The sequence below is a fragment of the Microtus ochrogaster genome, chromosome 5 (genome assembly GCF_000317375.1).
Source record: "Microtus ochrogaster isolate Prairie Vole_2 chromosome 5, MicOch1.0, whole genome shotgun sequence".
Classification (NCBI taxonomy): Eukaryota; Metazoa; Chordata; class Mammalia; order Rodentia; family Cricetidae; genus Microtus; species Microtus ochrogaster.
In genome coordinates, this window is record NC_022012.1 from 66,458,268 (window position 1) to 66,472,662 (window position 14,395).

At 44.6% G+C, this 14,395-nt stretch overlaps 3 protein-coding genes across 6 annotated transcripts in view; 1 reads left to right on the forward strand and 2 right to left on the reverse strand.

Moving 5' to 3' along the window:
- The window catches only part of Pigb (phosphatidylinositol glycan anchor biosynthesis class B), a 17,845-nt gene extending 7,888 nt beyond the window's left edge, over positions 1-9,957 (forward strand). The window contains exons 6-12 of one of the 3 annotated variants that reach the window (XM_026779400.1): positions 710-850; positions 3,966-4,017; positions 4,719-4,930; positions 5,636-5,700; positions 8,035-8,248; positions 8,348-8,528; positions 9,789-9,957. In XM_026779400.1, the coding sequence (XP_026635201.1) occupies positions 710-850; positions 3,966-4,017; positions 4,719-4,930; positions 5,636-5,700; positions 8,035-8,248; positions 8,348-8,528; positions 9,789-9,938 (1,015 nt within the window). In that variant the 3' untranslated portion in view covers positions 9,939-9,957. The remainder of the gene's footprint in view (positions 1-709; positions 851-3,965; positions 4,018-4,718; positions 4,931-5,635; positions 5,701-8,034; positions 8,249-8,347; positions 8,529-9,788) is intronic. The other 2 variants (XM_026779401.1, XM_026779402.1) reach the window with 2 other exon arrangements.
- Positions 1-12,733, reverse strand: part of Pigbos1 (PIGB opposite strand 1) — a 26,137-nt gene extending 13,404 nt beyond the window's left edge. Inside the window, exons 1-2 of the mRNA XM_026779404.1 lie at positions 12,546-12,733; positions 10,673-10,770 (exon numbers count right to left, since the gene is read on the reverse strand). The gene's annotated coding sequence lies outside the window, so the exon portion shown is untranslated. The remainder of the gene's footprint in view (positions 1-10,672; positions 10,771-12,545) is intronic.
- Positions 9,598-14,395, reverse strand: part of Ccpg1 (cell cycle progression 1) — a 33,291-nt gene continuing 28,493 nt past the window's right edge. The window contains exons 8-10 of one of the 2 annotated variants that reach the window (XM_013346395.2): positions 12,546-13,939; positions 10,673-10,770; positions 9,598-10,186 (exon numbers count right to left, since the gene is read on the reverse strand). In XM_013346395.2, the coding sequence (XP_013201849.1) occupies positions 10,170-10,186; positions 10,673-10,770; positions 12,546-13,939 (1,509 nt within the window). In that variant the 3' untranslated portion in view covers positions 9,598-10,169. Of the gene's footprint in view, positions 10,771-12,545; positions 13,940-14,395 lie in introns of both variants that reach the window. The other variant, XM_005347634.2, reaches the window with a different exon arrangement.

Below are 14,395 nucleotides of genomic sequence, written 5' to 3' on the forward strand. Positions count from 1 at the left end.
CCACCATCGCCCGGCTGAAGTCACCATCTTTTATACAGCAACTTTGAGGCCAGCCTGGGCTACACTAGAGACAGAGTTGCCTGGGCACGGTGGTTCATGCCTACAACCCCAACTCTTGGGTGACTCACCTTGAACTCATGACTCACCTGCCCCAGTCGGTCTCTGAAGTGCTGGGATTACACACCCTTGTGTCTGTACGCGTGTACACCAGTGAGTAGAATTTACCTAGTTCTACTAAAACAAAAACACCTTCCTTCTCGGGAGCGGTGCCTGGGAGCAGACCCAGGCCCTGGAATGTTCTTCCCCTGGGCTGCATCTCCACTCTACAAGGTTGTAGGGACTCAGGCCCCCAATGAATAAATAATGGGATTTTCTTAAATGTCTGCTAAAGAAAGGATTTGTGTTTTTTTTTTTTTTTACATAGTTGCTTAGGAGAATGTTTATTTTTCTGCCAATGAAGCAGCATTAAAGTTTTGTGTATTTTAGGAATCTGCTTCTTACTTGAAAGTGCTAACCTAGGTTTGGCGGTACAGGCCTGGAACCCCAGCACCTAGGAGGCTCGGAGTATGAAAGGGGAAATGAGCTTGAGCTATTTAAGTAAGACCCTGTCTCAAAAGCCCCCGAACCGGAGTCCTCTCACAGTGGAACTAGCCGACTAACTTGAAGCTCCATCTCCCAGTCTCCTGTAACGACCTTCCCTTGCTCCTAGTGTCAAGTACTCACTCCTGGTTGCACTTGCTTGCATAGTCCGCCCCACAGCGCTCATCCCATGGGTGCCGTTACTCTTCAGCCATTTCTACCAAGAGCAGAGAAAGCGCCATCTGACCCTGCGTCACTTTTTACCTGTAGGGTAAGTATGGCCGCGGTGCCATCTATAACATCTTATCAACCTTATGAACATGTCTTATCATGTCTTATGAACATGACATGTTGTGGGAAAGATTTTGTACCCTCAGCTAATTACTGATCTAATGTCACAGAAAACTTTCAACTTTGTGCTTGTTATTTTTTTAAACACTAGTGTGTGCGTGCCGAAAGACTACTTTTGTGGCAGTGGTTCTCTCCATATGGGCTCCAGAAATTGAACTCAATTAGCAGGCTTTTGTGGCAAACACCTTACCCACTGAGCCATTCCATTGGCCCAGTATTCCATTTTACATTTATGAGACTTTTTTTTTTATTTCGGTTAAACAAAAGTGTCTCTCTATTAGAATTTCCACTTTTATTTCCTAAAGTTTTCTCTTTTATTTATTAAGGGCCTTATAACATAACAGTTTTCCTCAAATGACCCCATGATGTTCTTGGGTGTAAGTCATGCTAGTGTTCTTATTTTATAGTAAACAGAAACATGGAGAAATTTAAAATTAGAAAAGCCAGTGGGCCAGGAACTGTTGAGTTGTTTAACACAGCTGGCCTGAGCACCCAGCATGAAACCCACCACAGCATCCAGTAGACTATCCAGACTGTCTTCTTTGCCAGGGAGTGGACCTCGCCCAGCAGAGCACGGAGTTGCCGTGTCCCTCAGCTCTCTGAGTAGCTGAGGTCAGACCCCTATACGAGGCCTGGTCTCTAGGGCAGTGCCAGATACTGAGCCAGCTCCCAGTGCTCTGCCTTTATGGGGAATACAGAAGACTGAAGGCCTTCAGAGGGAAAATGTTAGGAGGGCAAACAGCGACAAAGGCCACTTGGAAATCGTGCAAGCACTCAGACTTTATAATGGGAAAATAGGGTTCACAAACAGAAATCATTTTTGTTTCTTGTTTTGCTCTAATTTTTTTTTTTTTTTTGAGACAAGGTCTCACTATGTAGCCCAGGCCTGCCTCTACCTTTTGAATGCTGTAATTAAAGACATGTACCACTAGGCCTGGCCTGTTTTGTCTTGTTTTGTTTTTGAAACAGCCTTACCCTGAAGCCTTGGCTAGCCTGGGACATGCTATGTTAACCAGGCTGGCTTTGAACTCAAAGATTCCCTTCTGCCTCAGTTTCTGGGTGACTTTGAACCACCACACCTAATTAACTCAGAAAAAAAGGTTGAACCTACTTCCAACCATAGTTAAAAAGGAAATCTTCCTTGCGTGGCGGCGCACGCCTTTAATCCCAGCACTCGGAGGTAGAGGCAGGCGGATCTCTGTGAGTTCGAGGCCAGCCTAGTCTACAAGAGCTAGTTCCAGAACAGGCTCAAAAGCTACAGAGAAACCCTGTCTTGAAAAACCAAAAAACAACTCCAAGCATGTCGTTTATCATGAGCAACTGTGTTAAAGGGTCACAACGTCAAAAAGGTAGAGACTGCTGCGGTAAGGGTAAATCAGCAGTGTCTCCTCCAGGTTCAACAGAACATCCCCCAGCAGGACAGAAAGCCTGAGAAGATACATCTGAGTAGGGAAGGAACTTTGCAATGGAGGCAGAGCTCCATGGCAGACCGCTTACCTGCTGACTCCAGTGCTGCACAGAACAAAACAAAAGGACATTTTGAGACCCACTGTGAAGAAACCAAAGGGCATCTACAGTACGTGATCAACCAAACCTCATCTCCAGAGGACACAAAACATGGAAAACTGCAAACAAATGAGGAGACACCCTAGCAGCTTCCAAAACTATTCAGTTTGGGAGCTGCAGTCTCAGTGGTTGAAAGGGACCTGTCGCTCCTGCAGAGGACCCATGTTCAGTTCCCAGCACCCACATGGGGACCCACAGCTGTCCACAACTTCAGTTCCAGGGCACTCAACACCTGTCCTTAACCTCTGAGGCCACAAGTAACCTACATGGTGCATATGCATGCATGTACACAAAACACTCATATACACAAATATATACATAAAAGTAGTAGATGGACACTTAATTATAAAGGGATTCATCTTGCAGGGTGTGGTAGCACACATCTTTAAGCTCAGCACTCGGGAGGCAAAGGCAGGTGAATCTATGAGTTCTAGGCAGCCAGGGTTGCATGGTAAGATTCAGTATCAAAACAGAAACTCACCCAGCTGTACTCAGTGGCTCAGTGCTTCTCTATCATGCACAAGGCCCTGGGCTCAATACATCTTAAGAGACAAACCAGGGGGCTGGAGAGATGGCTCAGAGGTTAAGAGCATTGCCTGCTCTACCAAAGGTCCTGAGTTCAATTCCCAGCAACCACATGGTGGCTTGCAACCATCTGTAATGGGGTCTGGTGCCCTCTTCTGGCCTGCAGGCATACACACAGACAGAATATTGTGTACATAATAAATAAACAAATAAATAAATGAATAAATAAATAAAAGAAAGCAGATTTGCCACATGGTGGTGGTATATGCCTTAAAAAAAAAAAAGAGACAAACCAAACAAAGTACCCTTTATAATCACATTGGAATGAAGTTAGACCATTAGCAAACAAAAGGCAGACCACTGTATAAATCTTTTTTTTTTAAGAAGAATAGATAAAATAGTGGATTTTTTTTTCTTAAGTTTGCTTCTCAACAGTGAAAGATCTTTCAAAATGTATTAATCGGGTTGGTGAACTTGTAAAGCATTTTTAGACTTACTTATTTACTATGCATATAGTATTCTGCCTGCAAGTCATAAGAGGGCACCAGATCTCATTACAGATGGTTGTGAGCCACCATGTGGTTGCTGGGAATTGGACTCAGGACCTCTGGAAGAACAGTCAGCGCTCTTAACCGCTGAGCCATCTCTCCAGTCCGTAAAGCATTTTTTTAAAGACTTATTTATTTATTTATTTATTATGTATAGAAAGTCTGCCTCCATGTATGCCTGCAGACCAGAGGGCGCCAGATCTCATTACAGATGGTTGTGAGCCACCATGTGGTTGCTGGGAATTGAACTCAGGACCTCTGGAAGAACAGTCAGTGCTCTTAACCGCTGAGCCATCTCTCCAGCCCTTGTAAAGCATCTTTAAAGTGTTTATAAAAGGCATTGGCTTGGAATCCGGCAGGTTCAAATGTGAGTAACCATTCTACTTTATTTTTCAGACTTATAACCTTCAGTTTGTCTCTGATAATTGATCGCATCTTTTTTGGCCAAGTAAGTAAAAACAGATTAAACTAAAGGCTATTTTTAACCATTTACTGCTCTGAAACCTCCAGCTGGACTTGTAATGTTTTTGTATTTCAATCTGGGTGTGATGACACCGGCCTGGTGTGGGTTCCCACTGAGAAGGCAGGAGGATCAGGTGGTCAGCTTAGGCTACAAGAGACCCCACCTCAGAACACAAACAGACCCATTAATATTTGGGAACGGAGGCAAATCTTTAGTTATAACAGAATCCACTGAATCATTCCTGCTGTATTCTCTGGTGTCCTCTGCTGTGGTTTCCATAACACACATCTTGATGTTTAATGATTTTAATCCTTAGTCATCCAGAAATCCTGTCAACCAAAATACTCTGCCCTTCATTTGGTTTGCAAAACAGGCTCCCGAACTATGGGCAGTAGACTCCACTGCAGCCTAGAAGATTTATTATTAGCTGTGAGTTTGAGACAAACCTCGACTACAGAGCAAGTTCCTGGGTAGCCTGGGCTACCCCGAGAAACCCTGTCTTGGAAAAACAACAACAACAACAAAAAAAACACAAGTTATTAACAAGACTTCATGTCATTGATTAGAATTACTAATGAAAGGCTGCTGCCTGATATTTAAATTATTTAATATCATGATTCTATCCAATATTCAAAGGTCCAAGATCAGTTTCTGACACTATTTTATTTTTCTTTTACTTATACCAGTGGACATTGGTCCAATTTAATTTCTTGAAATTTAACGTGCTGCAGAATTTGGGGACATTTTATGGCTCTCATCCATGGCACTGGTACTTCAGTCAAGGGTTTCCAGTTGTCCTGGGAAGCCACTTGCCCTTCTTCGTCCACGGCTGCTTCCTGGCCCCAAGGAGGCTGCACATACTACTGCTGACCGTGCTGTGGACACTGCTGGTGTACAGGTAAGACTTTTATGTTCACGTAGGTGACTGTTCCAATGTTCCTAAGAGATTCTGAACTACTCCAAAGCAGGCTTCACTTTCTGAGGCTAGAGCAGTAAGGTTATGGCAGATGGAAGTAACAGTTAAGTGTACGGTGTTCAGACAGCGACAATCCTCACTATCAGACATGTGTCGGGGAGAGGGCTCAGCAGGGAGAGGCACGTACCACCAAGCCAGATGCCCTAAAACTGCATTGCCAGGATCCACATGGTAGGAGTCCTTGGTTCTCTGACCACCGAACGCCCCCTATGGCATGAGCACCCCACCCCCAAACATTTAAAAATATTTTTTGAATAAATGTATCCTTACTTCAAATTTGAGTAGTATTGCTTAATTGAATTGGTAATATAATTTTTCTAAGTGTAACTGAACAGCATAATCTCACTGACAAGACTGTTTAATCATAATCACATTCTATTTTAAAAAGAGTATGATTTCTGAGTCTGAAGCCAGGCATGGTGTAATGCCAGCAGTGCCAACAACACAAACTAAAGCAGGAAGTGTCAAGACTTTGAGATTAATGAGAATTATGATTGAAAAATGGTTATCTTTTTTAAAAAATTCCATCTCAGATACTAGAAAAATAGATGTTTATTTCATTTTAAATACACTGATTTTGCAAGAATGTGTAAAATTAATGTTTTGCCTTAATATCCTTTATTATAGCATGTTGGGCCACAAAGAATTCAGGTTTATCTATCCAGTTTTACCATTTTGCATGGTGTTCTGTGGTAAGTGTTTTGTTTAATACAGAATACACTAAAAGAAATAGTTAAGAGAAGCCAGGTGTGGCAGCATTGCTGCGATCCCGCTCTGGAGAGGAAAAGGCAGGAGGACCAGCCACAAGTCAAGGGCAGCCTGGGATTTTGATAGCGAGATCCTGTCAGTCTCAGAAGAGTATAAAACATTAAAGACAGTGCCAGTTTATTTCCAACTCGGCCAGATAAAAACTTGCCTATTAGAAACTGTTACTGTAGTGGTTTCTGTAATCTGATGATCTGTGGGTGTTTGCTGTCTGATTTTGCAGGCAGGGCTGACTGGACCTCACTATTCAGCTGGCCTTGAACGAGGGTCATCCTCTTGCCTCAGCCTACCAAGTGCTGGGGTTACTGATGTGAGCCACCTTGTCCAGCTTCTAGCTTTCCTCCTGTGTTACGTGAGGTAAAACAAGGACCCACCTGCCACGCCACTTTTTTTGCCAGGGGTAGAGGATGAGACAGAGTCTGGCTGGCAATCTCACTGTGTCATCCAGGCTGGCCTTGACCTCCTTCCTGATCACCCAGTGCTGGGAGGCCAGGCTTGCTGCACCGTGCACAGCCTCCCTTAGAATTATCAAGTCTTTCCTAAGCACTTCAAATCCAGGCCTTCTGTTCTTGTGACCTGTCAGTCACTGTTGTCTAATTGGTGACTTTTGATGCCATTTACCCTTACAAGTCACATCTCAGCCACACTCACTCACACCAACTGGACAAAGCACTAGGCCTAGCAAGGGCGCTAGATGTGTGGGACCAGGCTAGCTGTAGGCCGAACACATTGGCTCCTGAGTCCTGTCACTGCCCAGTCTGTCAGGTGGAGCTTCTTATGTGGGTCTCAAGGGAAGAGTGGGAAGGAGGCCTGGATCTGAAATCTGCAAATCCTTCCACCAGTCTTTGGGTCATAGCAAATCAAAAGCAGGCCAGATTCAAGAGGCAGTAAAACAGCAAGATTTTTTTTCAGCCTAATGTCACATACCTACTTAAACAGAACTCATTTCAGACTAGGTCTGGATAACGAGTTCCTTAGAGTGTGAACTGTGCCTTGGTTTCTTATCTGTCCAAGGTAGAGATGCTGAGATGCACTTGTGCTGACGTGCTGCCAAGCAGTAGTAGGTGTCATGTGGTTCACTGCTGGCCGCAGACACCTTGCCTCCCGCTGACAGAACACGTGTTCTGAGTTCGGGTCTGCCCATCCACATTGCTCATGCACTGCTTCAAGACGGCCTCTGTTCTAGAGCCAACAAGTCAGGAAAGAGGGCACCTGTCTGCACTCCAGCACTCTGGCTGCCGGGGCCAGAGGATTGCTGGTTAAGGCCAGCCTGCGTTACATGCATGGCAAGTTCCTGTCTTAAGGGGAAAAAAATAAAACGCTTGTAATCCTTGCACTAGGGAAGTTGAGGCACAAGAAACCAAAGTTCCAGGCCAATCCTTGTCCCTTGAAGCAAGAGCTTCAACTTGAAGACCTTGCTTAATTGCCCAGGCTAGCTAACTGGCACCATCTTGCCTAGACCTCCACATTGGCTGGGATCACTGTTGTGTGCTGCCTCAACACTGCATATTCTCCTGTTAATTTTGTTGTCTGAGTTCACAGTTCCACTACAAGATCTTTCTTGTAGGATTTAGTACTCACGTGGTAGGTGAAACGCAGCCTTATTTCCTGCAGCAATCTAAACTTCCTGGCACCTACGTTTGAGCCCACAGAACCCATACACATAGAGAGAGCTAACTTACACAAAGGGGTTTGTACCTTGTGCATGCATGAGATGGAAGCCAGGCAAATATCCTGGCACTTAGCTATGCCCCAGCACCACACCCAGAAGCATCTTTTCTAGGGCCAGGCAACTGGAGCGAGGCAGGCTCTTAGAGTGATGTTTATGGGAACTACACCCCCATGTTACACAAAACTATAAAAAGCCCCTTTAGGTGGTGGGATCCAACTGGGTATGACTGAACACACAGTGCTGCTTCCTGTACTGCATCTTAGTCCAGGCTAGCCATGATACTGGTTCTTTCCAACTGTCCTTGGCATCATTCCAATTTCAGAAATCCCCCTGTAAATCCTAGATGTCAGACGCCCTCAGACTTTGTCTGCCAGGTTAAGCCTGGACAGCCATTACCCACACCACACCTTTGCCTCAGCAGAAAAAGGCTAGCTCCTGCCTGAGAGTACAATGGTGGTGAGTGAGCAGAGAAGCCGATTCATTATTTGCCACAGCTTATACTGTCTGCATGGAAAATTACATACAAATGAACTCATAACAGAAAAGCAAGACCGCCGCGTTCCACTTCCTTCTGCCCATCTCCATGCAGGATACTCACTAGCCCACTTGAAGGCATGGCGGAAGGCAGCTCTGAGTTTCCTGCTTTTGTCAAATATGCTGCTGGCTCTCTATACTGGCCTAGTTCACCAGAGGGGCACTCTGGATGTCATGAGTCACATTCAGCAAATCTGCCCCAGAGGTCCTGACCCAGCTTCAGCCTCCGTGTTCATCATGATGCCTTGCCACTCCACTCCTTACTACAGGTAAGGAAGGCACTTCTGCCTGAGGTCCTGCAAGTTCAAGGTCAGCCTGAAACAATATGGAAACTTGGGGTGCTTAACTATTGTGACCTTTCTACACAGCCACGTTCACTGCCCACTGTCCATGCGGTTTCTCCAGTGTCCTCCAGACCTGACTGGAAAATCCCAGTATCTTGATGAAGCAGATATGTTCTACCTAAATCCCTTAAGCTGGCTACAACAAGAGTTTCGAAGCAATGCATCTCTCCCCACTCACTTGGTCACCTTCAGTGTTCTGGAGAAGGTATGTCCACTTGAAATAGTCAACTCGGCACTTTAAACGATTAGCAACCATCTGCTTCACTGATCCCTTTGCTCCTCTGTGTGAGCTACTCTTCTAATGGCTATGGCAAATGCCTGGCAAAACACTAGCTTAAGGAGGAAGGACTTATTCTGGCTCGTGTTCCGGACACCACCCCTTGGGTGGTGCAGTGGAGGAATCTGAGCCTGCCAGGTCTATGGAGCAGTATCTAAAAAGGGGGGATGTCCTGGTTCAGTTTGTTCTACCCTTTTCTTTATGCAGACTGGACAACAGCCCATAGGAATGTGCCATCCATACCAGGCAGGTCTTCCCTCAATTCTGTAAGGCACATACACTCCCCAGATGTGCTTCATTGCTCCCTGTCTCGACTCTTCAGTGTGTATTCATGTTCCTGTGTACACATGCAGAAAGGCCAGAGGTTTAAGTTGATGCCTCCTCCTGTCTATCTCCACCTCATTTTCTGAGTCTGGTCTCTCACTAAACCTGGAGCATAGCTTGTCAACATCCCCCCAGAATCCTATCTCTGCCCCCACTCCAATGATCCAGTGTTAGGACTACAGGTATGCACCACCAAGCCTGTGTTTATTTCTAAGACCGGCTCTCACTGTGTAGCCCTGCTGGCCTGGAATTCACAGAAGCCCACCTACCTCTGCCTCCAAAGTGCTACATAGTACTAAAGACGTGCTGTGCCACTTCACCCAGCTACCATGCCCAATTTTCTGTGTGCGCTAGGGGTCCAAACTAAGATCCTCATGCTAGGTCAGCAACCATGACCTGAGCCACCTCTTCTGCCCCTATCCCCCCCCCCCCCCCCCCCCAATGGTTTCTTTCTTTTTTTTTTAAATATTTATTTATTCATTATGTAGACAATATTCTGTCTGTATGTATGCCTGCAGGCCAGAAGAGGGCACCAGACCCCATTACAGATGGTTGTGAGCCATCATGTGGTTGTTGGGAATTGAACTCAGGACCTTTGGAAGAGCAGGCAATGCTCTTAACCTCTGAGCCATCTCTCCAGGCCCCCCTCCAATGGTTTCTTAATCCAGTAAAGTTGATAAAATTTAATGATTACAACCCCATGTTCCATAACTGGTCTTTCCCCAGGAAAGAGCCCTAGTTCTGCAGCTCACTACATCTTACATGAATCATGAAGAAAAAAGTCACAAAGGAGAAATTATAGCTGGCAACTACATTTCTTTTCTTTGAAACTGCACTTGACCAACGTGTCTTTATTTCCTGTAGGAGATCCGCGCCTTCCTCACTTCAGGAAGCTATGAGAGGACCGCTATTGTCTTCCATACGCACTGGCCAGAGGGTCGGACTGGAAGTCACATACATGTCTATGAACGACGGTTACCCGGCAGTGTCGCCACAGGAGGGAGTGAACTGTGAGGACGGCTGCAGAGATGCTGGCGTAACTGAGGGGAACTTCAAGTGATTCGGGAAATGAAGAGGAAGCCACCTGGGGGCGGCTGTATCATCTACCGTACCAAGGCATTCTGAGAAAACACTAGTACGACGCCAGATTTGACAGAGACCTTTAGTTTTCCTCACGGTGCAGTTTATTGTTCTTCCAGTGTTCAGGTGTGCAAGAGCGTTCACAAGAACAAGTCAGCAAGCTCTTCACAAGCCAATGGGCTCTTGATCCCACAGAGAGACAAAAGCGTGAGAGTAGAACACGTTAGAGGGGGTCCTCAAGCCATACTGCACCACCAAGATGGCGGCACTTCCTGCCCTGTATGAATGAGCTGAGCTCAGCTACTCAAACCAAGCCTTGTTTCATGCACAGAATATTTCATGCCTGGCTTCCTTAATAAAACTATTTTTTTTTTCCAGAGCAAAAAAAAAAAAGTTTTTAACAAACCTAAGCTATAGGAAAATGCAAGTTAGTAAGCTTTTTGCTTTTGCATAATATAAAGCCATCAAAACAGTCTCTAGAAATGAAGACAGTCATCTTGGGGGTTTCACCTTAATTTCAACACCAAACAAAGGAGAAAGCATCCACTCCTCTAAATTTCTTAATTTAACCATGAATCAGTATTTATGATCAAAAGGTAACTGCCCCAGTTCTATCTCAAGGTTTGCTGTGTGTCTTCCATTAGTGCGACTGTATTTATGCCATTTACCTTCCCTTTTATAAGGCTGTGGATGAAGGTGCTTCTGCTCTTGTTTTCGGTGCCTGGAGTTTTCAATATTTACCATACGTTGCTTTTTATCAGGTTGACTGAAAGCAGTAAACACATTTTTATCTATGTTAGAGTTCAGTTTTCTAAAAGTAAAAATAACTTAATGCTTTTCTCCATTAATCTACTATCTGAGCACTGCAAAAAGATAAAATACAAAATATAATTCTATTATAATACCAGGAAAGGGGGAATTCACTACTTTTCAACAATAAAGGAAAAAAATAGAGATAAATACAACTGTACCGGCTAGAAGGGGAAACCAAATAAGTAATGAGGAACAGGAATGTGACAATAAAATAATGAGATGTTCCGTTATTCCAGTTTTAAAAAATGTCGTGTCCATTGGCGTTATCGCTCAGCTGAAATCTATTCGCACACTTGCAAAGCAAAGCTGTCTGACTTTCCCTGCGCCCACCACCATTGCAGCTCCCCGTAGTCCTCAGCGCAGCACCGACTCCCACCTCTGGTGCCTGTGCTCTCGCTCTGCAGTCTTTGCTTGCTTGGCCTTCTCTACAGTGGCACAGTTGTCAGTGTCCCTGCACAGCCCTTCTAATGGGGACTGATTTTGGAGTGAGTCGATGAATACTGGGTAACTAACTGCCAACCGATCCTCTCCACATAAATGTCAACAGGCACCTCCTAAACCAATCCACTTCTGGTATTCTCTGAGTAATATCATTCCAGATGTATGGAAATCACTTCCTTTCTACTCCCTTTATATAAGATATAACTGTTTTACTATGTGCTGTTTTAAATGTATCTTGTCTCCTCCCACCTCATCAGCGTCTCATGTGCAGACACCACAGCTGGTTTCAGAGCTTGCCAATCAATCCTCTTGGCTGCTGCCAGTCAGCTAAAGGGCTAGGCACAATCCCACCCCATGACAAAATCCTTCAGGAATTTTCCATCTCACAAGACAGACACTTCAGGACAAAGTAGAGACCTTCCTAATTCCCTCCAGCCCCCCTGTTTCGTAAAGAAGTAGGTCTTCATTCCTCCACACCTTTGCAAATGACCTTCCATTCCAGTAAGATGCCTTCCCTGTACACGAACTAACCCTCACTTCTCTTCCAAAAGCCAGTTTAGAGGCAAGGTTACTTCAATCATGAAGCATTCCTGGCCATCTCCAGACTGCCCTGAGGTCACTACACCATGATGCCACTAGGTGCACACCTAATTCCTAAAGAGCCAGGGGTTTGCTCAGCACAGCACTAGACACCTGCTTCAGGAACTAAAGACATCAGAAACCAGTCTCATTATTTTATAGGCACACTTGATTTATTCATAAAGATGGAACTATGTGAAGCTCAAAGGTAAACACCACATACATGCAGTTACAGAATAAAAAGCTGAAGGACAATGCACACAGGATTGATTATGGAGCACTGTGGCTCCTGACCATCCACCACCATTTTCTACAGTGACCGATCAATGAGTACTCTTACTGTCACATAAAACCAACAATGATGACAGAGGGGCAGCTGCGCATGACCTAAACTTGACATTAAAATCTGTTCTAGCTTTCTATCAAAGATTATACTACACTGAAAGAAACCAAATTGGCTCAAATGAGTTAATATACTCTTCACTAATTTTTAAGGTATAATTTAATCATTTGTTCAAGCCAATGGATTTTTCAGTTTGTAATATTTAAGTTTTAAAACTTTTTCAATTTATTCTGAATTTCAGTGGTACTAAAGCTTGCCTCTTACAAACAGTAACCTGCCAAGAAGCTCAGCGATTAAAAAAAACCACTATGCCAATATACCACTCTTAGAATCTATTATAGTAACATGGTTTTATGTAAACCGACCTGGGTCCGAATGGAAGGGCGGAATTGTGCCCAAAGTGTCTGTATATGTATCCGTCCAGCTTCTGCAAGCGGTCGTCCTCCACGTGATACTCCTTTATTCCCTTAAGGTAGCATTTCACGGCGCCAACAAAGTGGGCAAAGAGCTTCCGGTCTTGCCTAAAGACACCATCCGGGAAATACGGACTGATGAACTGATCCAGTTCTTTCCAGTGGTGAAAAGTGCCCAGCTCATTCCGTAAGTACCACTGAATCAGCTCTCTGAAGTCATTCATCCTGATAGGACTCGCTGCATTAACATGGCTAGCAGATTCTTGCCCGGCACATTCAAACATACCCGAACTACCCCTTCTGGTGGAATGGGTGTCCTTGCAATCAAACTTGTCCTTGAATGTGTATGAATTTGCATTTTTTCTAATTTCTTCTGAGTGACTGGGCTTTTCTCTCCCTCCATCCCTCTGTGCAGAAGGGCCTCTGCCATTCTGGTTCTGGTTCAGTACCTCGTGCAGTGAGTACAAAGAAAAACCATAACCTGTTCTTGGCTTTTCGGTTCCTGCTTCTTTTGAAGCCCCAGATCGCTTACTGCCCTTCTCATCAAAGATGTTCTTGGTAGTATCTTTGAAATGTCGAAAAGTGGACTTGACTGAATCTGAGAACTTCTTCAGATTTTCCTTCACAGCTTCTTTGGCCTGTTTGATTTTCTCTTTATGGTGCCTCACGAACTCCTTGGTAGAATTTTTCATAGCATCAAACGTCTCTTTAACTGTCCCCAGGAACGTCTCCTTCGACTTGCTCTTAGCCCTTTGGTTTCCTTTGCTTCCTCTCTTCCTCCCTTCGGTCTCTGACCTCCCATTCTGATCTTTCGCCTCAACATACAGTCTTTCCCACAAGTCAGAGCGCTGCTGCTCGAAGGTTAGCTTCTGCTCCAACTCGGTGAGTCTCTGCTGTAACAACACGACTTCCTTCTCTTCAGTCCGCACACTAGGACAATCTGCGTGCTCCTGTTCCTGGCGAGGGACTGGCTGCTCAAGTTCTGCCCGCAGAGCCTTAACTGTGAGCTGTTCTCTCTCCAGGTCCCTCTTCAACATCTTTGCTTCCTCTAACAGAGTCTCCCTTTCATTAACGAAACTCTTTGTTTTCTGTTTCTCCACTTCTAAGCACTCCTTAAGAACCTGGTTTTCCTTAACTAACTGGGTACTCGTGCCTTTATCCTCCAACAATCCAATCTGCTGTCTGAGTTGCCGTAACTCTTCCTGCAGTGAAGACAGGGCTTTCTCCTTCTTCTCCAGAGATATTCGTAAATACTGGTTTTCGGCAGCAAGATTCTTTTTCTGGGTTTCAAAGGTAACCGCTCCCAAAGTACCAGTCCAACACCTCTCAAGGTTTTCTTTCAATAACTAGAAGGGTTTTTTTTTTGAAAGAGAAGAGAAATGTCAAGTCCTTGATAATTTAATCTAAATCTTAATCTTGTAACAACCATAACCTTTACTTACCGCCCACATATGTGTATGTATATAGGTATGTATATGAGCATGCGCATAAATCTGGGTGTGGTTAAACAGTATTAAAAATTGGGAAATAAATGCTAAATGCCACTTGTCACATATTCAAGAAGGCTTTTGTTCTTGAAAAAAATGAAAACTACAAGTATCACACGAACACTGATGAGGGAGACTTCAAATAAGGACAAGCTAGGCAGAGCTCCACCCATCTCCAATAGAATAAAGGGCTGAGTAGACTCAGGCCCCAGAGTCAATGCTCAGTGCTGCATACAGACACACCAGATTACACACACTCACACAGACACACCAGATCACACACATTCACACAGACACACCAGATCACACACATTC